General features: G+C 37.5%; 1 protein-coding gene across 1 annotated transcript in view; it reads left to right on the top strand.

Moving 5' to 3' along the window:
• Positions 1-27551, top strand: part of LOC121440444 (AF4/FMR2 family member 2-like) — a 532707-nt gene that overhangs the window by 356719 nt on the left and 148437 nt on the right. The window contains exons 5-6 of the mRNA XM_041641195.1: positions 25957-25993; positions 26284-26335. Of these exons, the coding sequence (XP_041497129.1) occupies positions 25957-25993; positions 26284-26335 (89 nt within the window). The remainder of the gene's footprint in view (positions 1-25956; positions 25994-26283; positions 26336-27551) is intronic.

Genomic DNA, 27551 nt, shown 5'->3' with positions numbered 1-27551 from the left:
CACTGTTTATGAGAAATGCTGAATTTGCTATCTAGGATTTAGGAAATGTATTTGATAAACTGTACTTTCTTACAATTTCCCCTGCCATATGGATTAGGTTGGTAAACACCTACATGGGCAGCACTTTTTCATTACAGCGGATTTGTGTCTCTACAGAATACTCATCGGTTTTATATTTTTGTTTACAGTTTTACCATGGAACAAACTTACCAAATAATTACAGGACAGCTATATACAGTACTTGTTATTCTTAACCTTTAACGGGGTTAATGAAAAAGTCTATATGAAGAAGAAGATAAAACGGATCAGAGAACAAAATTGGTCAGACAATTTTGCCTGAAAGAAAATTTGATTATATTATCATAATTATACAGAGGAATCAAGGACCTTTCAGTAAAATTTCTCTTACATATTTAACCAATGTTTAGGCAATTGATTTTATATCCTGTCAAATGAGTGTGTAAATAGTGTTCAAACTGAGCTTATGTAGGAGATTTTCTATATAATTATCTTAAATATTAATCCCTCTGGTCTGTCTCTAAAAGCATCTATCCCATTCTGGTATGGGCTTTTAAAATTATAGTTTCTTTGAAATGCTGATATAATAGTCCATCCAAGGAAGACAACAATTACAAAATATAATTTAGACTATAATTAATGTTAACATTGATAGAGTCAAATAAATTAACTAACTAATGATTGTACCCTCACCTAATCTGATGACTAGCTCTTACCAAATGATACTGTGAAATATGTAAATTTGTCAGCAGGTGAAAATGCCCTTGACTGAGTAAATTATATGGAGTACTACCTTTCTGAAACTAATTCAAACCACTAATGGAATTAATAAGAACCATGCACATGTGAGGTGAGCTATTCATAGAACCAAATTAGCCCGTAAGAGATATTACCCATTATTTGCTTCCCAGTAATCATTTCCTCTTTTCTCAAGCACAAACCAACACAGAAAAAAAAGGAAGCTAAATTTAATTAGAAAAACTATTATGTGAACAATGAAGGTAAGCCATCCAATGTGCTTCCAAATGCACTCGCAGCCTGTCAAGCAGTTTAAATATTTTCATGTGCAATCTGAAGGGTTACGGCTAGCATATGAGGTGAATTTTAAATTATTTTACAGACGTCATTGGGAAAGTGAGCAATGTGAGTAACGAGGTGACTGGCTCAGTGAATCATGAGGACCTGTCACACATGGGGAGATGTCAGGAAAGAGATGATGTCAAATACCAGTTACTTAGCAACGGAGCATTTAGCTATCCAGGGAGGGAGCAAGAGTGGTCCCTCTAAAATAGCTAGTAAATATATGAGTCCTATATATTTTAGGTGAGCTATAAAAGTAAGTCTGTTTTCTGTCAACCTGTTTCTTTTTGTGAAAATGGTGATTCATTATTTTCCATTGAATTGGATGAAAGCAGGTGAATTTGAGTCATGTGTAAAATTTACACCTGCTTTCTGTATCTTGGGTATACAGAAAAGGGTAACAAAACAATGCATTGGTTTGGCAAAGAGAGTTCTAGGTTTATCTTAAAGAAGAAATAGATTTTGACTGTTGCTTGAGAACCAACATCTTGGTCCTGGCTTTGTCAGTATTATTGGGATGGGAGAAAAAAAAAAAGGCAAAACAACACTAAGTGGCAAATCTTTACAGTGTGCAAAAGCATTATCCCACAGCAGATAACTATCTATAAAAATATCTTACCTCTTAAAAAGTATGAGTCTCGTTTTGGATTTCTTGAGTCAGTTCAAGCAAACTCTTTACAAAAATAGTATGACTTAATTATTTTAAACATAAAACAAGAAAAATTGTTTGTCAAATATTTTAGGAGAGTTAACCAAAGATAAATATGACAAAATATCATATAAAAGCAAAGCTGAAGAATAATATCACTCAAGAATATAGATCCTAAGACTTGTAAAAGAATATTGACATAGAAAATAGGGAACACTTTAAAGAATATAGATCATGACAAGTGGATTTTAGTTTAGGTTTGCATAGTCTTTCTAATACTTAAACTGTATATAATACTGCCATTTATTAATAGAATGTAAAAGGAAAAAATACATGATCATCAGAAGATAACTAAGACACTTGAGGAAGTTCAATACACATTCTTGATAAAATAAAATAAATGGAAAAATTCTTAAAGTGTCAAGATACACTTGTGTCAACCCTAAAGTTAATATCACATTTTTTTGTGTGAGAAAACTAGAATTCCCATTACAGTCAATAAGAGACTAAGTGTTATTTACACCACTATTGTTTAATATTGTTCTAGAGGTTAGCCAAGACAAAATAAAGGAAAAAGAAAAAGAAAATTAAAGTAGGAGAGTGGTATGGGAGGTCCTTCTGTCTATACATTGCTTTTAATGGTTAATGGCGTTCTAGGCAGTATCAGAGGTAAGCTCATTCTCATAGCATGGTCTGAGCCTGGACCAGTCATTGGTTGGCCACTCCCAAAATTTAAGCAACACCCGTATCCCAGTACATCCCATAAGCAGGACAAACTGTAGATTTAATGTTGTGTGGCAGGGTTGTTGACTCAATCCCTCCACTAGAAGTCTTGCCTGACCACAAGAAATGGCCAGTTCAGGCTAGATAGCCCCTATTGCTTAGAATCTTAGCTAGGGTCATTCTAGTAGATTCCTGGGAGTTTCCCTTGTACCAAGTTTCTACCTCAACCTGAGATGCACCCCATTTCCATTCATCTCTTCCAGTTCTCTTCTCCATCTCCAACCAACCTGAAACCTCATGTTCCCATCCCCACCCACCCTCATCCACCATGAAATCTCTTCTATTTCCTTTTCCCAATGACAATATAACAATGTCTAACAATATGCTGCTATACACATAGATTGGTACCTGGCCAAATTGTCATCAGAGAGGTTTTATCTTTCAACTGACAGAAGCAGGTGCAGAGATCCACAGCCAAACATCAGGTAGAGCTCAGGGAATCCCAATAAAGAGAGAGTTGAAGGATTATAGGAATCAGAAGGGTCGAGGACACAGCAAAACAATCCACAGAATTAACTAACTTGAACTCATAGGAGCTCACAAACACTAAACCAACAACCAGGGAGTCTGCATGGGACTGACCTGACACTCTGCATATATGTTACAGTTATTAAGCTTGGTCCTCTTGTGGGACTCCTAACGGTAGGAGAAGGAGCTGTCATCAACTCTTTTGCTGGCTTTTGGGAAACTATTTATCATATTGGGTTGCCTTGCCCATCTTTAAGACAAAGGGAGGTGCTTAGTCTTACAGTAACTTGATATGTCATGTTTTTGTTGATATTTGTGAGAGGTTTGACATTTTTTGAAAAAGAGGATTGGGTAGCAGAGGGGAGGAGAGAGTGAGGGACCGGGAGGAGAGGAGGAAGAGGAAACTGTGTTTGGGATGTAAAACAAGTAAATTAATCTAAAAAAGATAAAACAGCTAAGTATCAGATGTAATGTTCTAAAGATTCCATTTATATTTTATGTAAGTCACAGTTTATGACTTAGTTTAACAGTAAAAATATCATGGATATATGATCAAGCTAAGGCACCATGAGACATAAAAATAATACTATAACAAGTGGAAAGCCCTACCATTCTTGGGAAGGAAGAAAACATCACAAATATTCTCTTTATTCTTAGTTAACCGTGGTCCCTCACCTCACATCATATCACATTACTTCCATGTATATGAAAAAGTAAAAACATTATAAGGATGAGAGAACTGGAGTCTTTAAAATTCCAGGCTATGTCTCTGAATGAACCAGCAGAGTTAAGAAGTACTCAGGGGAATTTCAGAGATTTTAACAAGACTAGTAATTTAAAACGAAGAGATACATATCTTAGAAAGTCCAGGAAGATGTCTAGCACCTACAAAGCCCTGGTGATGGAGGAAGGTCATTGGCTAATAAAAGAACTGCCCTGGCCCATTTTATTGGTTGAAAGATAGGTGGGAGGAGTAGGCAGAACAGAACGCTGGGAGGAAGAGGAAGTGAGGTCAGAGTCTCAACAGCTTTCCTCTCGGGAGCAGACGCCTGAGAGAGACGCCATGCCCCGCTCCCGGGATGAAGCTCCGACCCAGGATGGACATAGGCTAGAATCTCCCCGGTAAGCGCACCTTGGGGTGCTACACACAGATGATTAGAATGGGCTAAATTAATATGTGAGAATTAGCCTAGAAGAGAATGGGCCAAGCAGTGTTTAAATGAATACAGTTTGTGTGTTGTTATTTCGGGGCATAAGCTAGCCGAGCAGGCAGCCGAGGTGCTGGGGACGCAGCCCCGCCGCCCTTATTACTTCACCCTGGGTTCAATCTGGAGGACTGAGGGGAATAAAGACAGAAAAAGGAAAAGGAAATCCAAAAGTTTATGAGTTAGTATCAAGGCTCTGAGTGATGCCAATGATGCTATATTTTGACAAGTTTCAATTTATATGTTGTGTAATATTCAACATTACTTATCTCATAGCATAGAGGTCACTATCAAATCTGTGACATGCTGGAGGTCTCAAAATAGTGGACTAAATTTCCCCAATCAGTCACTTAAGTATTATTTGACATAGGATTGAAAATATGCTTGTTAAAACTCAAAATACAAGCACAGTAATACCAAACATTTACGTTAGTCGGTTTTTAGTTTTTGTTTGTTGTTTGGTACCTGTACTCTGAAATTTTGGATTATCTGTGTCATTCATTCCCATTGGAGATTTTTCAGGGGGCCTTCCTTGATCAAAACTTATTCTTTACCCAGAAGCCTCTCGCTTCCTGTAGAAAGAAAAGCAAACCTTCTTCTCCAAAGCAACATATCTTTTGACTTAAATTTTGATGTCAAGTCATTTTGATTAAACCTTATTTTTCTTAATCCAGAATGAATCCACAGCCTCTTACTTCCCGTGGAAACAAAAGCAAAATCTCTTCTCCAAAGTAACATACCTTTTGACTTAAATTTTGAAGTCAAGGAATTTTCAAAATATATAGGTTGAATTAATCCAGCATCATTAATAATCAAATATCTATTAGCAGTGATTGTTCCTTACGCAGCAGTCAAACTATTTAAAGACAACACAATAACATACAGTATCCAGATTCTCTGTGCATTTTCCATCTTTACAGGAAACTAGGCGGTGGCAGAAGGATATTGGGAGTGAGGTTTTTCCCCTGAACCCAGGTGTGCTAGGTTTGGGTTCCAATTCCCAGAGTTGAAATTCCAGTCCCAGCTCTCACCTGGGTTGGTGGCTAGAAAGTCTCAGGCAAATGGCTCTTTTGTAAATAAATTTGGGTCCCAAAAAGGTGGGTGCGAAATGAAGCATGATTAATAAAAGCACAATTAATAAAAACTCAGGGTCAGAAATTGGGGTTCAACCTAAAGATCCGAAAAACAAAACAGCCAGCCACTGGCTCTTACCTCAACCTCAGTCTGAAATGGTAATTCTGCCTCCCAGAATCTCAGAATGAGACAGTGTGTTGAAAGCTGTTTCCTCCCATTTTATAATCCTCTCTAAGGACTCAGATTAAAGGTGTGTACTACCATCATTAAAGGCATGCACCACCCAGTTTCTATGGCAACTAGTGTGGCTATTGGGATTAAAGGTATGTATCATTATTACTACTGAGATTAAAGGTGTGTTACCATAACCTAGTCTGTAAGGCTGACGAGTGGGACTGTTTTACTCTCAAATCTTCAGGCAGTCTTTATTTATTAAAATACAATTGAAATGCCACTACAGGTACCTAGTTCTATCATAAAAAATTCACATATAATAAGCCATAGAATCACCAAACTAATGTCTGAAAGCAAATCTAAAATAATCCTCCCATTAGAGATAATGAAATTTGAAACACTTGGAGTTTGCAAATTCAGTAGTTAACCAGAAGCAGAAAGAGTCAAGATCACAATCTAGGTAGTCAGTATCCAATGTCAATTATGTATTGTATAAGGATATGGGATTAAAGGTTTTGGTTTTATGTGACTATTAGGGACTTAGTTCCTGACTCAGTGGACAATAGAGAAACTAAAAAAAGATAGCTAAGATTCCCACAGGAAAGAATCAGGAAAACAGCTTACTAGATGGACCATGTCTAACAAAATGCGGTTTCACAGCAGTGTTAATTATATGAGGATACTCTAGAGTACCTTATATCTAGGTTAGATAAAAAAGGGTAATCAGTGACATGTATGTTATACACACACACAGAAAGAGAGAGAGTATCTGTACTACTCTGTGTTTACAACAGCAGTACACAAATCAATCGTCGGGTTCCTTACCATGTTTGCAAATAATTGACTTTTTATATTTTTGCTTAATGTTTTTAATGTATGTGGAGTGATTTATCATTGTGATCATAAATTATATTTCTTTTTTATTTTTTCTTTTATTATTATTAGTGTTATTATTACTTCTTAAATGAAAAATAATGTTGAATATCTTTGTGAGCTTATTTTCCATATGTGCTTTTTAAATATGTCTACTCAAATCATCTGTAAATTAAAAATGATTTGTTTTTTTACCTTTTGATTAGATCTTGAGTTTTTGTTATATTTCTGGATTATGATATTTTTGTCAGATATGTAATTTGAAAATATTTCTTGATGCAGTCCTTTAAGCGTATGTTTTTGATTTTGATAATATCCACTATATTTTTTTTAATGGGATATGATTTCGAAGTAAAGTCTATTTTTTTCATTAATCCCAAGGTTATAATATTTGTTCACCACAGTTTTTGTTTCCATATGAGAATTTTGTTTAGGTCACTGATCCATTTGAATCAGTTTTGGTATGTGGCATGAGATTAGTTTTACTATGCTTTCGAACTACACCTCAAATACTTTTTATCTTCTTTCATTGAATTTCTTTTGCTTTGCATTTTGTAAAAAGTTAAATGAGTACACATTTTCCCATTAGTCCATGCCTCAAACTCTTTGTCAGTACCATAATTTCTTGATATGTATAGCTTTAGAGTAAGTCTTAAAATAGAATAACTTGAATCATCATTTTTATTTTAAAGGGTTTAACTAGTTGGTCTTCTTTACCTTTTCACATGAATTATACTGTTTACATTTGTAAAGAATCCAGCTGAAGTATTTGTTGGCATCACAAGACATTCAGGAACCATTTTTTCTTATGTCTTTTAAGTTATGAATTAAACTTCTTTGTCATCTCAAGAAAACACTGCTTCACAACAGTACTCCCTAACTTGTAGCTTTTATCATCTTTCTGCCCCTCTTTCTTCTGTGATGGTCGCCAAGACTTGGGAAAAAGGGTGTGCTGCAGATGCCCATTTAGGCCTGAACAATCCTTTGTGGAAGTTCCTTAGCTGCATGTCTTTGTCTTCTATACTAAATAATCTCATCAATCAAAGAGGAAAAATAAACAACTACTCTACCACATTCAGGAGTAAATTTACAACAGCAACATAAATGAATCATTCAGTAAATCCTAGCCCCTGTCCTTGTTCATGCTCTTACTGGATTGCTATGCTTACTTTTTTTATTGCTCTTCTGAATATTTACATTTTCAAAATATACCTTTGAACTTATATTTCAACCATTTATGGATTATCAGTTTGCTTTAGCTGGAGTTAAAATTGCCCTTACACTTTCTTAATTAAAGATATATAAGCACCATAAATATCATTATCATGTATGCTATGTGTATATAAATATTCATGTGTATGCAAATGTATGTGCAAGTACACATGCATGCATGTCTATGCACATGCATGTGAATAACAGAGCTTAACATGGAGTGCCATTTGCTCTCAGCCTTGTTTTATTCTCACTGAACCTAGATATCACTGATTTAGCTAGACTGTCTGGCCAGACAGCCCCAAGGATTTTCATGTCTTGGCCCCCTCAGCACTAGAGTTACAGGGTTAAGGAGGGTGGGGCATTGCCATGAGTGACTTTTTTATGTAGGTACTGAGGATAAAAACTCAGATCCCCATGACTGAAGGGCAAGCACTCTAGGAACCTATCTGCCTCCGCAGTAGCCCTGCATATCTTTAAGACAATGAACGTGTCTGATTTGTTGACAAGGTTCATAACACACTTTGAAGCTTTGCAATTTGTCATATGTGTTGAATTAACCCAGAGCCTAGCCATGTTGATTTTTCCCTGCTACATAATAGTTTCTGTGGGTTACTTGCAAATTTCTTACCAAGTTTATTTTTTTTTAAGATTTTTTTTTATAATGGTTTTCCTTCAGGAGAGCAGAGGAGGCTACATAAGCAAGAGCTACTGGCAAGGGTGCTGTGGTAGGGGTGGGACTGATGTCTGGTTTAACTGGTAGGAAAGATGTAGGTGGCTATTGTCCAGTATTAAACCTCTGGCTTACAACTGGCTGTCAACAAGAGTTAGAAAGTGATTACAAGCAACAACCTAAACCCCGGCCTGAGAAAGGTTTCTGTGTAAGTGGAGATCCCTCCCGCCCAGCGATGCATTTGCCTGCTAGAACATCTCCAGTGAGGGGTTTGATAGTGTTCCTTTTGAATCTCCTATTGAGCCCAGAAATAATGAGAGAGCAAAATTACAGCCAGATTATTGCCTGGAGGTCTCTTTCCATGAAAATAGGTATTATTTCTGATCCTGATCCACCCAAGCAAGGGAGCCTTCATTTCTTCTAAAAGCAGTTGTCATGAACTCCTCATTACTATATTTTTCTTGATGTGATAAGTGTAAACTACAAGAAAGTTCCCATGTTTGAAAAGCTGAAGCAGCCTTTACTAATGGAATGATAACACCCGGCAAAGCCTTGGGCTCTGGTTTACAGAAAAAGTACCCTTATTCTCCCCTTGGCCTACAGTTGCTGTTCACTAGTGCCTTCCATGCACAGTCCAACCTGGCTTTCTAAAGAACAGTTCTGTTGCTATATCTCCACAATGCAAGTCTCCAGCAATAGAACAGCAACAAATCCCCTTGGTAATTTATAGAATATGATAATAAATTTCATGCTGCTTTTTTAGGAATAAAAAAGACTGACAAGTTTGTTTGTGCTCTAATTTGAATGATAACTATCAATTTTCATTATCTTACATATATTCTGCTCCCTAATATTCTGCCTACTGCTAGCACAGCTGGATCCCATGCCTAGGCCTGCTCTATCCTGATGACTCTTAGAAACCTTGTAGAAAGTATACATTAAATAAATGATATTTGAATGCACAAGATTAGATGTAGATCATTAAATATACTGCTTGGAGAAAAAAAATACAATGAAGTTATGGCATCTCTTATGTTGATTAGCCTGAACTACACAGAAAGGTGCAACTGGAGAGTAACTCTAAAAGAAGCTTCTCATTTTAGGAGGATATAGAACAGCATTCCACCTAGAAAATAACTGCAAAAGAAAAAGAAGCATGGCCATAACATTATGAAAGACTCGGGATGTGGTTCGAGTCTTTTAAGTGTTAATCATTTAAGAATAGTTTATGACAAAATAATTTGAAACAGAAGAGCTAGATACAGGATAGCGTTATAAAAAAGAGTGGGAGTACTATATTGTCAAACTTGGCTTAAGAATTAAGAAGACAGGTTCAAAGGTAGGACCTAAACCCCGAGAATCTCAGAATCCTCAGATGTTTTTACTGACCACTGAGCAGAAACTGTAACTGGACTTCTATTTGATCCTGATCTGTGTAAAACTAGTTTCCCTAAGGCCAGTTCTTGTATTTCTACCCCTTGAATTTGTGTTAATGTTACCTTTATCACAGACACCAAACAGTTTAGCATTGTACAGTCTAATGGCCTTTCTCAGCAACGTGGGGAGTCTGTTGTTCCGACCAGTTCAACCTAATTTATACAGGCTTTCTGATAAGGACTGAAGTTTACAAGGTCAGCACCTGTTAGGAATGACAAATGTGTCTGCTCCATAAACTATGGCCTCGCTCAGATTGCAGCAGATTTTCACTATGTAGTTTTCTTCTCTTTCACTGCTCTCTATGAGGAGCTTTCTCTGAAGTGTATGAGGATAGGATGTGTGGGAAAGTAGTGACCTAAAAGAATTTGCTACAGACGCTGCCAGATGTGGTAGTGCACTCCTTCAATTCCAGCACTCTGGAGGCAGAGGCAGGCAGATCTCTCAGTCAGAAGCCTGTCTGGTCTATAGAGTGAGCTCCAGGACATCCCAGGCCACACAGAGAAACCCTGCCTTGAGAAACAAAATATAAGACAAAACCAAACAAAAAGTTGTACGGACTCTTTACTCCTTGTTATAAAAGCTCTCATTACATTCATTGTGATCTGATTGAGCACATGACATAATTCTGTGGCATTAATGATCATGCTTCCCACTTGTAACTTAGAACTAGGGTTTTTTTCATGTATAAACTTGGTTTGGGGGCTTTCAGAATGAAAATAACCTATATGAGCCACACATTTTCTACTCACAGTTGTAAAGCAAGGGATAGTTTTTCCAGATTTCCTGAAACAGTTTCTAGCCCGAAAAGTTTGAATAAAGCCCAAATTACATATTTAAAGAAGTTATTGTCAGGAGTTTAGTAACAAGTTAGTGAAAGCATAAATTTATTTTAACTTTTAAAAGAATTAGTCTTCTTTTGTGTAGTGAATTGTATTTGGTATTGGGCTGTTGTTATGTCATTATTTGGAAGTTGTATTTAATGTAACGGTTGATTTTCTACTTCCTTGTTGCCAGCACGCACAGGAATCAGGGCTCCAATCTCTGGAGGCTGTTGTAAAAGCATTACAAACAGAAGAATGTTCTTCAGTCAAGTGCGGAACAGTGTTCTGACCACTAGAAAGGCTCGGCAGGAATAGCTAGTGATCAAATCCAGGGAATTCTCTGCTTCCACTGTTGTTGGACTTTTCAAGTCAGCCAAATTAAGATGTAAGCTGCCTCGCTGTGAGACAGCAGGCTCTCTTCCTACAGCCTCCCCAAGACTGATTTTTGGAAGAATGATGAATTTCCTCAGCCAATTCAATTGTCTATATTTATATCACACACAGAGACACACAAACACACACCCACACGCATAGTTGCATACAGAGGGGCAGGAGAGAGACAGAGACAAACACACAATCAAATATCTGTCTTCTTTTACATATTGTTGACTATACAGAGATGAACAATGTGCAGCTCGATCCCCTGCCCCTTCCTAGAAATCCCCTTTCCATTATTCTCAGTAGTGAACATCCCACCTTAAACAACTGAGTATTCATTCACTGCTTTCTAAGATAGAAAAGTCAGAGGTTGGAGGGCTCACATGATTGGAATTTCTCTCTTAGTCTGAACCAAAATTGTTCCCTAAAACCTTTTACTCATAGTGAAACAGAAGGACAGGGAGTCCTGAGTGTGGCAGGAACTCTCCCAGCTCAGATATGTATTTCGCTTGGAGAGATAGTGTCTGACAAAAATCAATGGCCTTCAGAGCCAACCAAGGCTTCTGGCATCTCTGTCTCTTGAAGTTAAATAAGAAATTAAAGGGCAATAGGAGGATGAGTTTAGAAAAGAGTTTTATTATAGGATTACAGACGTGAGTTCAAAAGAAAAAGAGAGAGAGGCTGGTGTAGCAGAACCACCAAGCTGCTACGCTAGTGTCTTTTATGAGACTTATGTCAAAACTGGTGTGAGATATGGGGATATGAATGAATCAGTCCAGTCAATCCACCTATTAGAGGTTCAGATGACACTCAGTTTCAATCAAGTTCTGCATAGATACCAGTTAAAATTACTCATTTAAGTTTTGTAGAAGAAGAAAGAAGATATCAAGAAACTAGATTAGAAATAAGTGTTATTTTCTGATATTACTGGCTTCTGGTCAAGAAAGAACCAAGGGCATTCATAATTTGGGGCCAAGGTAAGACTGCCCACTTTTGAGGTCCTTGTCCTAAAACTGCTTAATCAGTCTCTGTCTCCTGTTCTCCTCATAAAACTCGTCCATAAAGCAGATCCCGAATCTCTTCCTCTGACAGCCTTCACCTGTCTGACAACACTATTCTGACAGCTTCTAACTGTCCTTCTCTATTCTGCAAGATATGTATGTGACCTTTGCTTTGCTGTAGCCGAGATATACTATGCCAATACCATCTTCCTACACTTCCTGGAAGGAACCTGTGTCCTGAGTGGTCTCAGTATGCTAATTTTTTATGGTGGGGTTATAAAGGCCCTTGAGTGAAGCATGAATAAAAAAATATCAAGGTCAGAAATTGGGGTTCAACCTGAAGGTCTGAAAAGCAAAACAGCCGCCACTGGCTCTTACCTCGACCTCAGTCTGAAAATGGCAATCCTGCCTCCTGGAACCTCAGAAGAAAACTGCTTCGGAGAGCTGTCTTCCCCCATCTTATATTCCTCTCTAGGGCTGTGACTAAAGGTGTGTCCAACCATCATTAAAGGCAGGTACTGCCCAATTTCTATGGCAACCAGAGTGGCTCTGGGATTAAAGTGTGTGTCATTGTGGTTACTGGGATTAAAGGTGTGTGTTACCATGATCTGGTCTGTAAGCCTGACCAGTGGGACTGTTTTACTCTCAGATCTTCAGGCAGGCTTTATTTGTTAAAATACATTTGAAATGTCACTACACTTGAGTCCATTCCTAATCATTTATAATGCATAAACATCTTAAAGATAAAGTTCACTTGTTCTGGAAAATGCAATATCTATCCTGGGAATGACCAGAGAAGAAAGAGGCTAGAACCTCTTCTCATGTGCCCTGCCACTCTCTATGAGAAATCTCATGTGGAACAGCCAAGTTCATGGGCACCAAGTAAAATGTTCTCTCCTATAGTCGTGATCCTCCCAAACCCTTGACTTCTGGAAAAAGATACACTGGAAAACATGAATTCCTGTTTCCACAGTAGGTGCACAGTAGTGTGGCTGAATTCTGAGGATAAAACATTCTGAGGAGTGGAGGCCTGGACAGACCACAGCCATCTCATGAACACCCCCCCCCCAATGACTAACTGGCCCTTGCCCTTTGTACCTCACAAGCCTGCTCTACTTTTTTCATTCATTTCCTGTCAATAGTACTAAGAGGCCTATAAATAATATGCTAATGCTTCTGCCTTTCTCTCTCCTATCAGGGATGGGCAGCTTTGCCCAGACCAATTAGAAACTGATAACAGACTGAGGATTTAGCAATGATTTGGTCTTCATTCACCTGTCCTTCTAAGCTGAATCCTTGGGTGACCACTCTTGTGTATCTGAAAGCCCTTGTCCTTTTCACTTTGTAGAACTGTCAGTGTCCATGGATAGAGCCTACGTCATTTATTTTTATGGTAAGGTGTGTCCACTACTATATCTTGTTTTCTATCAGGAGGAAAGGAGCACATTAGCTAAAAAGGGAAACATTCTTGTGTAATGTCAATATCTCTTTCATATAAACCGGTCATGTGGATTTGGGGGCTTTCAGGATTTCAGACCCTCATGTCCCTGCATTCTTAGGCTGTGTTGACTTGTAAGAGTGTGCAATGTCAAAATGTACCTTGTCACTTCTGAGAAATAAACACCCTAGAAAGTAAAAAAGGACAGGTAGACCCACCATTCTAAAGGATGTCAGAGGCTGTACAAGTCATTTATTCTAAATCTTTATGAAAAGAAAGCCTTAACTCAATTCTGTGGGTCTTCTCTACTTCTATCTTAGAATACTAAGTTATTCAGACTTACTACTCTTAATCACAGGATTTTGTAAATGCTTCCAAAATTGTGATAATATTTTTGATATCTCAGTTAAAAGGAAAAGGAGGATGGGTACCCCTTTATCTCATCAGCTCTGAGCAGAGCTTGCATGGCTTGTTATGAAGCACAGATCTGACAGTACATGTCAGCAATATTATAGACAGATTGTGGGGCTGGGACTGAGGAGTTTTGAATGTATACAGTACTGCATATTCTCTAGAACTCCCATACATGCTTCTCTCGTGGCAGGCTTCTGACATAGCAGAGCAAGTAAAATTAGACATTAATAACATGGGTAGTTAAAAATAAATCTGGACTGTCCAAGCCAAGGTCTGCATGTTACAAGTTGAAAAACAGACTTGGGGTGGGCAGATGGGCAGTAAACTTCACTAGGATCATTCAGGAAGCTCTTGGTAGGGATCAGATGGGACTTTAGCTCCTTTCATCCTATTTTTGCCTGTTGGGCTCCTGTCTGTAACTAAAAGAGTAATGGAATATAAGCAGTACCACCACAATCTCCTTTTGCTAAAACATCATTTGAAAAATTGTTTTAACTATCTCATAAGTTTTAACTCCTCGAAGGTAAAGAATTTAATGTTTGTTTGTAGTATTAACGTGTTATTTCATTATTTAGTTACTGCGTGAAATGTAATATACATTTCTGAAAATACACACACACACTATTTTTCCTCTTACAGTCCCACTATGTGTCTTTCATACAATGATTTCCTCCAGCTCCTGTGTTCCTGGAACTTTTGCAACAAACTTGAATGTTAAGAAGAATAAGCTTTTTAGGGACGGAATTTGTAGCATTAATTCTAATTGGTATTAATAATAAAAAAAACGAAGTTAGATATTAGTGGTGAAAGCTAGAAGGTCAGAGAAACAGAGCAGTCAGCTACTAATTCTTACTCTACAAAATCCTCAGAATCAAGGGAGCAAGGTTGTGTCTCTATGAATCCTCAGACTGAATGCTTTGAGCTTCTGTCTCCTCCCACCATATAGTTCTCTCTCTGCTCAGTCATAGCCCTTCCTGTCTCTACCTCCCTAGTGATTGGATTAAAGGTGTGCAACTCCCAAATACTGGTATTAAACCTGTGAGACACCATTGCCTGACTTTCTTTTCTCTTTGAGACTAGATCAATCTAGTATAGCCCAGGGTGACCATGAACTCACAGAGATGCAGCTGCCTCTGTCTCCTGAGTGCTGAGATTAAAGGTGTGTGCCTAAATGGTCTCGTCTCTATGGTTATCTAGTGGCTCACTCCACACTCTGATCCTCAGGCAAGCTTTATTTGTTAAAGCACAGACAAAATATCACCACAATATCTTGACTTCATCGTGTCTGTACCAAGGCTTATGACAATACACTAGTTACTTGAAAGGCAAACTCCTCTGACAGCATGGAATACAATTGAGGTTGGGAGAACATTAGATCAGACAACACCATTTCTCCCTCTGCTTACAGGGTAGCCAATTTCTATGTCTTAAACTGGGCAAAGCAGAACTACCCACAAATTTTTCAGATTTTTTGGAGTCCTGGTCAATAAGCAAGGTATGATTAATGTGGTAGAAATTTGGGTGTTTTGTGATGTTTTCTGGATGAAACTTTTAATGCTTGAGATGACATTATGATTTGTCTGCCCATAATCAGAATAGCATAGAATGCTGTATTGCTTGTAAATACATTCTTTCTCAAGTACTAAAAAGTAAAGCATCATTACTTAGCTCTTTTTTTTCATTAACCATCTTCTCTACATTAAAAGGGGGAGGTATACTTGCTTTAGTTTGTCTTTGGAACTGACCCCTAACTTTCAATTCCAACTAAGCATGAAATTTTAAGTAAACAATTTCATTTCTCAGAACACTGACTACTTTAGGGCTCTAATAGACGTTTGATTACCTGCTCTGTCTCTCTCTCTCCAGGAAGAGCAAAGTAATCTGGAAGTAAAGAAGAGAGAAGAGATTCTTTAGGGAGGTCCAAGCCAATCTTAAATGCATGCATATGTTTTTTTTTAAAGATGCTTGGTGTTGAGCACAGCTACTCAGCATTAGCTCCAGTTGCAAAAAAAAAAAAATACATTTTTTTTTCTGAGCAGGTTCTCATCTCTAGGTGCTGAATGGGTAAACAATCAATATATACTTGCATAAGCTTGCATCTGTGTTCTTATCTCAGGAGTAGTAAGAAGAGAAAAATAGATTCATAATTTTCAAGCATTAAAAATGAATAACCATAGAAGAGAGCTGCGGGCCGCTTCCTGCCACCCAGCTCCCAGCCGCCTGGCTAGCTTATGCCCCAAAATAACAACACAGAAACTGTATTCTTATAAACACTGCTTGGTCCATTATATCTAGCCTCTCCTTGGCTAACTCTCATATCTTACCTAACCCATATTTACTAATCTGTGTAGCACCAGTCTTACCGGGAAAGATTCAGCATGTCTGACCTGGCAGCTTGCTTCATTGCGTCTGCCCTGGAAAGGAGCGGCATGGCATCTGCCTCACTTCCTCTTCCTCCCAGCATTCTGTTCTGTCTACTCCACCCACCTATGTTCTGACCTATTGGGCCAATCAGTTTCTTTATTAATTAACCAATGACCTTCCCACATCAAATAACAATGGAAAGTCTGCTGTAACTTGACATGTTACTTGTCTAACTCATTTTGAGATGTGAAGAGATTGCTTTAAAGTTTCTACCAAAGATATCCTTTCAGGAAACTATATTTGAACTACATTGCCTCCACTGTAACCAAATGTGTCTGTGGCAACATAGGCTCAGTAACCTGTTTCATAAAATTTCACATTTTCAAATGCAAAGAATTAGCTCAAATTGAAAATGCCGTGCTATATGCACTTTTTGGATTGTCCAACAAGGCGGCATATTCCATTAGTAATTCAAGATAATATGTTTCATAGCGCATGGAGTAAATCCAGAAGAACAACACATGGGTGAAATGGTGTACCTGTGAAATGTAATTTCATTAGTTTCAGTGCCTAAAACACCTTTAAATAGCTCAAAAGCATCCCTGGAAACTGTGCAAAAGGGGGATACAATAAGCTTCTGATTACCCCAGTTGATGAAAAGAGCTAACATTTCTCTCCCAGGACAGGGCTTATAACCCCTTAGTTGACTTTGAAGAAAATATGAACTATTATTTATTTGCTAATTTTCATTTGGCAAATGAAAGTAGTGTGTGTTTGTGTGTGTGTTGTGTGAATTATAGCATAGTGATGTGCAGTATGGAATCTGTACATTGTGGAATAACTAAAACAAGTTAACAAAATAGCCATCATCTCATGTACTACATTAGCAATATTTTACTAATAACATGTTATTATTCTACACAATGACTTCCACAACTTCTCCTAACAAAAATGTCATAAACTTTGAGAACACCTTCTCCTTCCTTCTATCTTCTTCCATAATTTAAATGATTATATTTTAGAGACCAGCTGTAATCAGGAAAACCACATACATTTTAAATAGATCAGTGAGTATTGTAAAAACATCAAGTAATTAGAATTCTTTTTGAAATTCTTATCACATCGAGTTACTTTGGGGCAAGTTTTGATGAATACATAAGCAGCACTTGTCATTTGTCATGAATGTTATCAACTGGATACAAATGCTCAAGTCAAAAACACTTGGAAACAGCCTATCTTTTAAGTAGGTTAAGCATCCCTTCTAAATCTTGTGCACACGTTTAATGTACTCACCGCCCCCATTTTAACTAGTGCTGGGGAAAATTCTATCTGTGTCAGTGCTTGTCAGAATAATACTTACAAATTCTGCATCAACAGAGCTGCTGTGAATGAAGCTGTGAAGTATCTCCTTGAATTACAGCTCTTCATACATCAAACGCTCTTTTTAAACTGGTTAATTATAGGAGAAAAAGACATGTTTTAATGCTACCTGAGAGTTCTTACTAATATTCTTACTAATATTACGTTACCTGTAAGAACTGAAAAGAAGACTTATGTAACTTATTCATTAAAAAGATATTTACTAACTTTGATCCTTGTTTGTCCTTCCCAATACCATTCTTTATTTTCATCATTACATTGATTTTTATATTTAGTGTTTATATATGAAAATGTTTGGTGAACACTACTCATGCAGACTCAAAATCCGTCATCTCTTTGTTGCTGGAACTGTGACCATGTTGTTTAATCATCCTTACTTTGGGGGTAAAGCATGTTGGCTATGAGCTCTAAGACTTGAGCAAGATTTGAACAGCACCTCTTTTTCAACGAGTGTTTGAAGTGACTAGAATGTGTGCCTGCTGATAATAGGGGGATGGGGGGATGGGAAACTGTGGGACTTTTTCCATTTGGAGCTCTGAATGTACTAATACATTGTATGACTGGCATGGAAGAACAAAGCCAGAAATGTCAAAGTAACCTTCTCTGTGAATGAAGGAATACTGTTTAGCTGCCTCATCTTTGCAGGAAACAATAACGAGCATGCACATCATCTTGACACTATCTGCTAGGGTGCATCAATAGATGAGTTTCAGGTATCCATATTGAAGCTGGTGAGATGTTAGCCTTCCTGGAGCTATCTTATCATACCTGAACAGGATACTGAGAGATAGAAAAGTTATATTCTTCATTCTGGTCACCATGTTTTTATCTTTCTTTCTTTCTATCTATCTATCTATCTATCTATCTATCTATCTATCTATTTATTTATTTAAGATTTCTGCCTCCTCCCCGCCACTGCCTCCCATTTCCCTTCCCCTCCCCCAATCAAGCCCCCCTCCCTCGTCATCCCGAAGAGCAATCAGGGTTCCCTGCCCTGTGGGAAGTCCAAGGACCACCCACCTCAATCCAGGTCTAGTAAGGTGAGCATCCAAACTGCCTAGGCTCTCACAAAGCCAGTGCGTGCAGTAGGATCAAAATCCATTGCTATTATTCTTGAGTTCTCAGTAGTCCTCATTGTCCGCTATGTTCAGCAAGTCCAGTTTTATCCCATGCTTTTCTACATCAGCTTCTAGTCCTTGCTTACCTATACACTAATCCTTACAAACCAAGATACCATACAAGTAGAACCTTTTCCTCTATGGTTACATTGTCAAGCCTTGAGTGTAGTTTCTTTACTAGCTTCTAGTAACAATTTGTCATCATCCGTTTTTTTTTAATGTGCCTTAAAGTTGTAGATTTTCTCAGATATTATGTAGAAAGAGAGAGACCTTGGAACACTCATCTGTAAATGGGATGTCCCTATCATATACTTCTCCCCAGGGAGCCCTACAGAGGAGGATTCAGAAAGAGTGCAACAGCCAGAGGGGATGGAGGATACTGGATGAACAAGGCCCTCTAAATCGACTGAGCAAAGCTCATATTAACTCACAGAGACTGATGTAGCAAGCACAGTACTTGCATGGGTCCATAACAAGTCTTCTGTGTAAATAATATAGCTTTCAGTCTCATTTTTTAATGGAATGCCTGAGTGTTTTAACGAGTGGGTCTCTGACTGTTGTATCTTCTCTTGGGCCCTTTTTCTTCTGTTGGTTTGCCTTGTCCAATTTCTATGTAATGTGGGTTTTTTATTTTTGTTTTTATCTTATGAAATTTATCTTATGATATTGTCATGTTGGTTGTTATCTTATAGAAGCCTGTTCTTTTCTAGTGAGAACCAGAAAAGGAGTAGTTACAGAAGGGAGGGGAGGAGCAGGAAGGAGTAGAGGGAGGAGAAAGTGTAATAATCCTACTGCACATACTGGCTTTGTGGGAGCCAGGCAGTTTGGTTGCTCACCTTACTATACCTGGATGGAGGTGGGTGGTCCTTGGACTTCCCACAGGGCAGGGAACCCTGATTGCTCTTTGGGCTGACGAAGGAGGGGGACTTGACCGGGGGAGGGAAATGGGAGGCGGTGGCAGGGAAGAGGCAGAAATCTTTAATAAATAATAAAAATAAATAAATATAAAAAAACAAAATAAATTGAATAAGAAAAACCCTATTTTTCAATTAAAGGAGGGACTATTCTAATAAAATTATTTAAAAGAATATTTCTTCCTTCTATCCTTCCTTTCTCCATTATGTCATAATCTGTTTATTTGGAAATGATTGCTAAAGGCATGAAGTGCACTTACAGTTAGCAATTGTCTTCTGGTTTCTATTGCTGGGAAGAGATATATGACTAAGCAACTCTTAGAAAGACAAACATTTAGTTGGGGCTGTCTTATAGTTCAGAGGTGTAGTCCATTATTGCCATGGTGAGAAGCATGGCAGCATGCAGGCAGACATGATGCTGGAGAAGGAACTGAGAGTTCTACATCTTGATCAGTGGGTAGCAGAAGGAGACTACCACACAAGCCTACCTATGGCATCTGAGACCACAAAGCCCATGCCCATAGTTGCTTTCTCCAACAAAGCAACACCTACAACAAGGCCACACTTCCTAATGTTGCCACTCCCTATGAGCCAAACATTTAAACCCAGGAGTCTATGGGGGCTGTACCTATCCAAACCAGCACAGAAATGTAAAAAAGCACACTATACACTATCAAGTAAAGACTAAACAATGTGTGCATCTTCAAAGTAAACATAAGGCTCTCAACAGAATATAACCAACTCTTCCTTGCAGAGCTGTGGAAGCAGTCATCAAGGAAGGGGCAACATTTAGAGAATAGATAGGACTCTGAGTGGTGGCAAAGGGCACAACAGAACAGTGCTTGCATAAGCCCTGCATGATAACAACAAAAAAGACTGAAGGATGCTGTGACCCATATGGGTATGAGTACCGAAGCATCTGGATTAGTAGTTTTAGATGGCCAATTAGAGTTAAACTCTGGGGAATCAAGTTCATTCCTGTGACATGACCTGGGAGCAATGCAATTAGTTTGGTCTTATTTATAAAAGAAAAAAAAGAGCAATCATATTTATCAGATTTTATGCTGATACTTTTGGCAATATCTGTCATTTAAACTCTGTTTCACTAGCCCTATTCCCTTTAAACTGAATCAAAACTAAACAGTAAGCCTCATTGTCCAGTCTGGGTATGAGACATTTTTTTCTGGCACCCATGCTCCCCACACCCCATTGGTTACCCTGGGCTTGCCATCCTTTTCTGTAGTCTCAACTCACTGTAAGCACTTCAAATAGAACAAATAATTCAATCCTCACTACAACCCAGACATGCTGGTAATTTGATCATTCGTAACATACAGAGAAGAAAACTGAGAAGTGTAGTCAATAAATAAGGTGCTTCAGAGCTGCCATTAATAACTTAGAAAACTAGTTTGGAGATATAGATATTCTGAGACCAGGGGTCAAACTAGCTCTCATTACAGATGCCCTATTTTAAAGTATATCTTTTAAACAGTGGCTGTCTCCAATCAATGTGCCTAAAATGGGTGATTGCCTTTTTTTCTGTGCTTGTACCAGAACTAGGTGAAACTACCCTTTGAGAACCTATACCACCCCAAAAAAGCTATGACAGAGCTCATCCAAAAAAGAGAACGACAATCCTAGATGTCTTTAATCTAACTCTTCCATTTGCATGTTTCTTAGTCTTGTTGACGTTCCTCTAAGTTTCATTTTCCTCATCTATATAAGGCTGTCTGTCTGTCTGTCTGTCTGTCTGTATGTATGTTGCAGTAGGAGCCGTGGGCTGCGTTCCTGCCACCTGCCCCCAGCTGCCTGGCTAGCTTATGCCCCAAAATAACAACACACAAACTGTATTCATTTAAACACTGCTTGGCCCATTAGTTCCAGCCTCTTAATGGCTAATTCTTATATCTTGCCTACCCCATATTTAGTAATCTGTGTAGCACCAGTCTTACCGGGAAAGATTCAGCATGTCTGACCTGGCAGCTTTCTTCATCACGTCTGCCTCAGAGAGGAGAGCTACGGCGTCTGAGCTCACATCCTTTCTTCCAAGCATTCTGTTCTGTTTACTCCACCCACCTATGTTCTAACCTATCAGGCCAAACAGTTTCTTTATTAATTAACCAATGAAATCGGCAGATTGATATTTGACACTCCCACATCAGTATGTCTCCTTTCCTCCTCTATGTGTGTGTGATTTTCAAGTCAAGCGACTTATGAATCTGTAAATTTACAAAGACAAACACAATTTAAAATTCTCAGTGTGTTTCCTTACCAATCACAAACTTAAATTACCCCATTTCTTATGGAGACTATAAATCCTCACAAAGAAGGGAATAAACACATGCCAGGTAGAACCAAGAGAGCACCAGTCTCCTTGGGGGAAGTTTGGCATAGGCAAGTGTCTTCTAGAACAGCAATGGCATCTTAAAATACTAAATAAAATCAAAAGAAAAATAACACAATATTGTTTGTAATATGTCTATGAATCAATCATTTTTGGAACAGCTATTTGTGCTATAATGGCAGAGCTGAGCAATGATGACAAAGACCATATGTTTTCAAAACTCAAAAATATGTATTATTTAGCCCTTTAAGAGAAAAGTTAGCTGACCTCTAAAATCCAGATCCCATAGGATTGTCATCCAGGTGATTATTTAAAAGAGCCTTACATGAATTTGTAAATATGGTTTGTTCTTACTATGTACTGGACTATATGGTATTTCTGTGCAAAAAAATTACTGAGCTTCATGTCTAGTGACTTTTTTAATATCACACGCAATAACAATTATTGTATGAACATAGATTTTTTTTTAGGACCATGATATATGGTTGTATATGCATGGTGACTTTGGCAGCATATAAAAGTGTTTTCTTTATTTGTATATCTTGTATAAAATTATTTATCCATATTAGCATTAAAATCATGTCAAGAATATATGAAATCAATTATACAAAATTGTGGAGTGACTTCATCCTCCTATTTTCTTTATGCATCACTATACTGATGCACTGAAACAACCAAGTGTTTGAGTATAAAGGCCATCTTAAAAACAAGTTTACAGAACAAATAAAATGTGTTTTATTCTCCTATCAGATCTTCTTTGATTGACTTTGGAACCTGTGTTTAATTTCCTGATGGTATACAAGTCTAAACCTGCCCTGCATCTAAATCCTCTAGAGAAACAGTAGATAGAAATACTTGTTTAAAATTAACCTGATACAAATGGTTAGCAACTCATTTTTATGTATTTAAGAAAGACATATGACATTCTTGATAGTTGAAACTCTTGAACAATTTTAGAGAATCCACTTGGCATAAATTATTTTGAAGTATAATTAATATTTTTCTGCCATCTTTGGAAGGTTTTGTTGAACATTCTTTAGTGTTTCTTCATAGCTTTGATAGTATTATCAGCATCAATTATTACATTGTGCTGTAATGATCCAGTATGCTATAACTGTTCCCTGAAGGAATAAGAAGACAGATAAGATGAATGTTTTCCTTGCCATTAAATGGCCATAGACTTGTGTGCTTTCTTTAAGTTCTGAATTTGCTATGCTTTTCTCCATGGACTCTTATGCTGTAATTTTCACATTTCATTGATCTTTAACAATGATATGACCTCTACAAATAAATTCCCTTCCTTGCCATCTGTAATTTCCTAAGTAGTAGAATCTGATTGTTCAACATTTGAGAGACCTTTCATCAAAAGGCAGTTGGTGCTCTAGTTACAGACAGAAAAGGGACAGTGGTAAGGAAGTAAATATGAGAAAGGTACAATGACATATATTTGTATAAAAATATAATGATAAAATCAGTGATCAGTACACACCAGCACAACTTTTAGATGTGTTCCGTTATTTTTCCTTTCTTTCTATTAAATTCATTTTTGACAATTTCATGTATATAGTTCATTGATTGTACTTACTCTCACCAGCCCTCAACTTTCTTACTTTCCATTCACATCTGTCAAAATCCTTCTCCTCCATATAGCTTCTTTTCCTGTCTCATGCCATTTTCATTTGTGATCCAGTGAGCTTAACCAACAAACAATGTGTAGTAACCGTTTTAAGAGCCATTCCTTGGATGCTTGTTCATTGTTTGGTTTACAAGTGAAGACAATGACTATCCTTCCCCTAGAGTCCTTCAGTTGTCAGTATTTCAGAAGGTAAGGTAGCATTCCATGACCCCCTCCCCAATCTACAATTGGCTTTTGACAGACCTTTCTAATGCAGGCAACCATAGCTGCTATGAGATTCTGTTTGCAACAGCTGTGTTGTGTCTTGAAGAGAACATTTCACCGTCCTTCTCCCTATCTTCTGACTCCTACAGTATTTCATTCTCTTCTGCAGTGTTCCCTGAACCTTTGAGAGCATGGCATAAACGTCTTGTTTAAGGCTGAATATTCAACTGTCATTCTCAGCATTTGTGCAGCCATTACTCTGTATGCACCTCTACTCAGTGAAAATATGAGCTTCCATAATTAAAGATGAGTGGGAGTGGCATTTGTCTATAGGTATAAGCATAAATATTTAAAATGCAGTTTGGTGTTATATTAGTTTAACTAAACAATATTGAGCCCCTCCTTTGGCCAATAACCTTTCTAGCCCCTGTGTAACCGGGAACTGCTCATTCATTTCCAGACTTCTCAGACCCAAATAGTCAAACAGAAACTGTATTAATTGCAACACTGTTTGGCCTATTGGCTCAGGTTTCTTATTAACTAACTCTTATATCTTAAATTAACCAATTTATATTAATCTGTGTATCATCACAAGGTTGTGGCCTACAGGTAAGGTTTTGGTTGGTATGTCCTTCTCCTTCGGCAGCTACACAGAGTCTCTTTGACTCTGCCTATTCTCTCTATATATCTCTGTTCAGATTTACTACCTGACTTTACTCTACTAAGCCATTGGCCAAAACAGCTTCTTTATTAATCACTAATAATAAAACATATTCACACCACACAGAGGGGAATCCTACATCACCCATGGATTTTTGTTCAATGTTTATATTAACAAACAAAAATATTTAATGTTTCTATTATTTGCAGAAGACGTTGAGCAGTATACTTTACACACAGTCTATTTATGCTCTTTAGCTGAGAGGAATTTTTTACTACTTTTTAATTGTAGTTTTCTAGAGAGACTATCAAGAAGCCAAACCTACTATCAAAGTACAATAAAATAGTCTGAAAACTTTACTTTTAGCTAATGTGCAACACTGCCATATGGTTCTTTGCTTATTTTTTTAAAGAAAAAAATATGCTGTGATTTTTTTCTTCTCTGTAGTATAAGATTCACCCTAAAGAATACATTACTCAAAGCAATGACTCCGAGAAAGCCAATTTTATATCAATTTTTGTTAAGTGCTATTGATGGAACCTGGGACCTTGGTGCTTTGTTGCATAGCCTTGCCAGTTCTCTACTGAGTCTCCACTACTGTGCATGACCTGATGGATTTGTTACTTTTTTATTGCTATGAGAAAATACCATGACCAAGGCAACTTACAGAAGGAAGGCTCTATTTGGGGTTATGGTTCCAGAGGGATAAAAATCCATCACCATCATGGCAAGGAAGTATGGCAGCAGGCAGGTTTGAATAATGAGAGAGCTCTTATTTCCAACCTTAAAGAGTGAACTAGAATTAGCACATGAACTTGAAACCTCAAAGTACACCCCTGTGATATCCTTCACAAGGTCACACACCTCCTAAACCTACCTAAGCAGCAAAGGGTTCAAGAGTCAGAGACCGTAGGGGACATTCTCTTTTAAATACTTCTGAGCACTACTGTAATGCTTTTGCCTACCAAATTTGTCAAGATCTGCCACACTCTCAGAAAGACTCATAAGTACAAGTCTCGATTTCTCAAAACAGTGAATGAATTTTGTGAAGGGTGATTTTCAAACAAAGTCTAAATCCTTTAAATAATATAGTCTACTAACATATTTCAAATTACTTCCTATATCTCAGCAGACTTGTAATAAAGTTTTATGAACACCTCTGTTGAACTAATTTAAAACTTGTACATTTTAAAAGTGGGGTGTTTTTTACCATGGGAGAAACTTGACATATTTATTAATTACAATCATGTTTACACTTTTACAAAAACCATGATCATGTGTTTGGTTGAACCAAGTACACTTAACTTTTTTAGAGGCATCATTGCCTGGCTACGTAATAAATTCTCAACTTGAATTTTATACATATGGGTCATTTGTTCTCATGTGGGTGGGACTCATGTTCAAATAGACATGATCTTTACTGTTAATTATAATTAGGTGACATTTTTTATCTTGTGGCAACAGCCTTGGTTAGTAGGTACAAATATAGCTACATACAGAAATTTAACTAATACAATTGTTAACAGTGATTTCTTATTTGTAAACATTAACAAGGTTATATCCTCAGCAATAACAGGCAACTGTCCTCACACTCATATCATTTTAGTAATGTCTCTATTATATGTTTTTTCTTACAGGAATCTCAGCATCTGACTCCAGGATTTACCTTACAAAGTAAGTGATTTTTATTTTTTGTTTTTTTCAACTCCTTATGCCAGTCACCCATAATCTTAGTTCCCTTACTTTTCCCTCTTTTCTACTTAATGTCATTATAGTATGAAAGAGTGATAATAATGAAAGGTTACCTGGTGATTTACCATTCTAGTTCCTCTTTTTCATCTATTATTATGGCAGAAGACTGTAAAATTATCTGGGAGGGCTGCATGTTTAGAAAGTAATTTAATTCTGAATACTCACTTACAAGAGAAGCAAGAACAGTAATTGTTTGTGTCCTTTCTATTCAGAGTGGAGTGACCCGACCAGCAGAGCTTCTACAAAGTCAGTATCATTGAAGTCGTGAGTATTTGGCCTCCCACAGAAGGACTTTTTAGGGCATTTTGGCACAGAATCAGCACCAGGATGCTGAGCAACCTCTCCCTTTTGTGGTTTCTTTTTTGAGACTATGAACTTTACTCTCAGTTTCAAGTTAGTGGGGGTTAATCAAATTCTCATTAGCTTAGTATGTTTCAGCTACCATAACATATATACCATAAGCTGAGAAGTTTATCAATAGGAGACACGAATTTCTAAATATTGTAGATTCTAGGAAGTCAGAGGCAAAGTCACCAGTACAAATGGTATCTGCTGAGATAGCTATATTCTCACTATAAACTCATGTCATAGAAGTGGAAAGAGGTCTCTGAAGTGGCTTTGGTAAAGACACAAATTCCATTCATGAAGGCTCACCTTCATGACAGAATTCTCTCTCTGAAGTCCCACCCTTAGTGCTGTCATTTCCAAGGAAGGACGAGAAATATATATTTTGAGTAGATAGAATCATTTGAACTAAAGTACCTGTGATCAGCAAGAAGAGTAAAAATGAATGTGGTTAGTAACCAGCTCTCTAATAATGTAGACACACTTAGGGCCAATACCTAAAAACAACTGTGACTCCAGTGAAAAAAATCTAGGTATTACTTTCCACCATTTTGATGAGGCATTGAGCTTCATGTAACTATAGCTAAGCAACAGCCAGTTGGAACTCCTAAGGGCAAAGAATGGATGTGAAAAAGCATGTGGCTTGATCTAGCCAGTTAGTCCAATACCCCACTGATTGCAGGTCATCTGTCATCTGTGCATTGCAGCCAGACAAGGACAGTCAGAAAGACGAGAGAAAGATGCGATGGAACCAGATCAAAGTTTAAAAGTCAGAGTTCTGCAATTCACTCTGCACTGTCTTCATTTTTTAATATCAGCAAAAGGAGGGCTTTATAAAAACCAATTTCCTCTGGTTAACTAATATAGATTTTTTTAAAAATATCCATTTGCCCAAGAGCTTATCAGTGCAGTATTTCTATCATAACTTCTTTATTTCCTAATAATAGAAAATGAAAATAAATTATGTACTTGAAATTTTTGAAAATGAAATAATTTATGACACACAAGTGGCCTTATGGCACACTTGAAGGGAATTGCTCACCTTTTGGAAGATCATGAATAATTGCATAAAACAGCTAGGAATGACTTCAAATACACTGAGACACCAGCATAGTCAATAGTGTTTCCATTCCAT

This window comes from Microtus oregoni, unplaced genomic scaffold, assembly GCF_018167655.1.
Source record: "Microtus oregoni isolate MIOR12 unplaced genomic scaffold, Mior012 000067F_ref0000223, whole genome shotgun sequence".
NCBI classification, from domain to species: domain Eukaryota; kingdom Metazoa; phylum Chordata; class Mammalia; order Rodentia; family Cricetidae; genus Microtus; species Microtus oregoni.
This window is presented reverse-complemented; position numbering and strand designations above follow the sequence as displayed.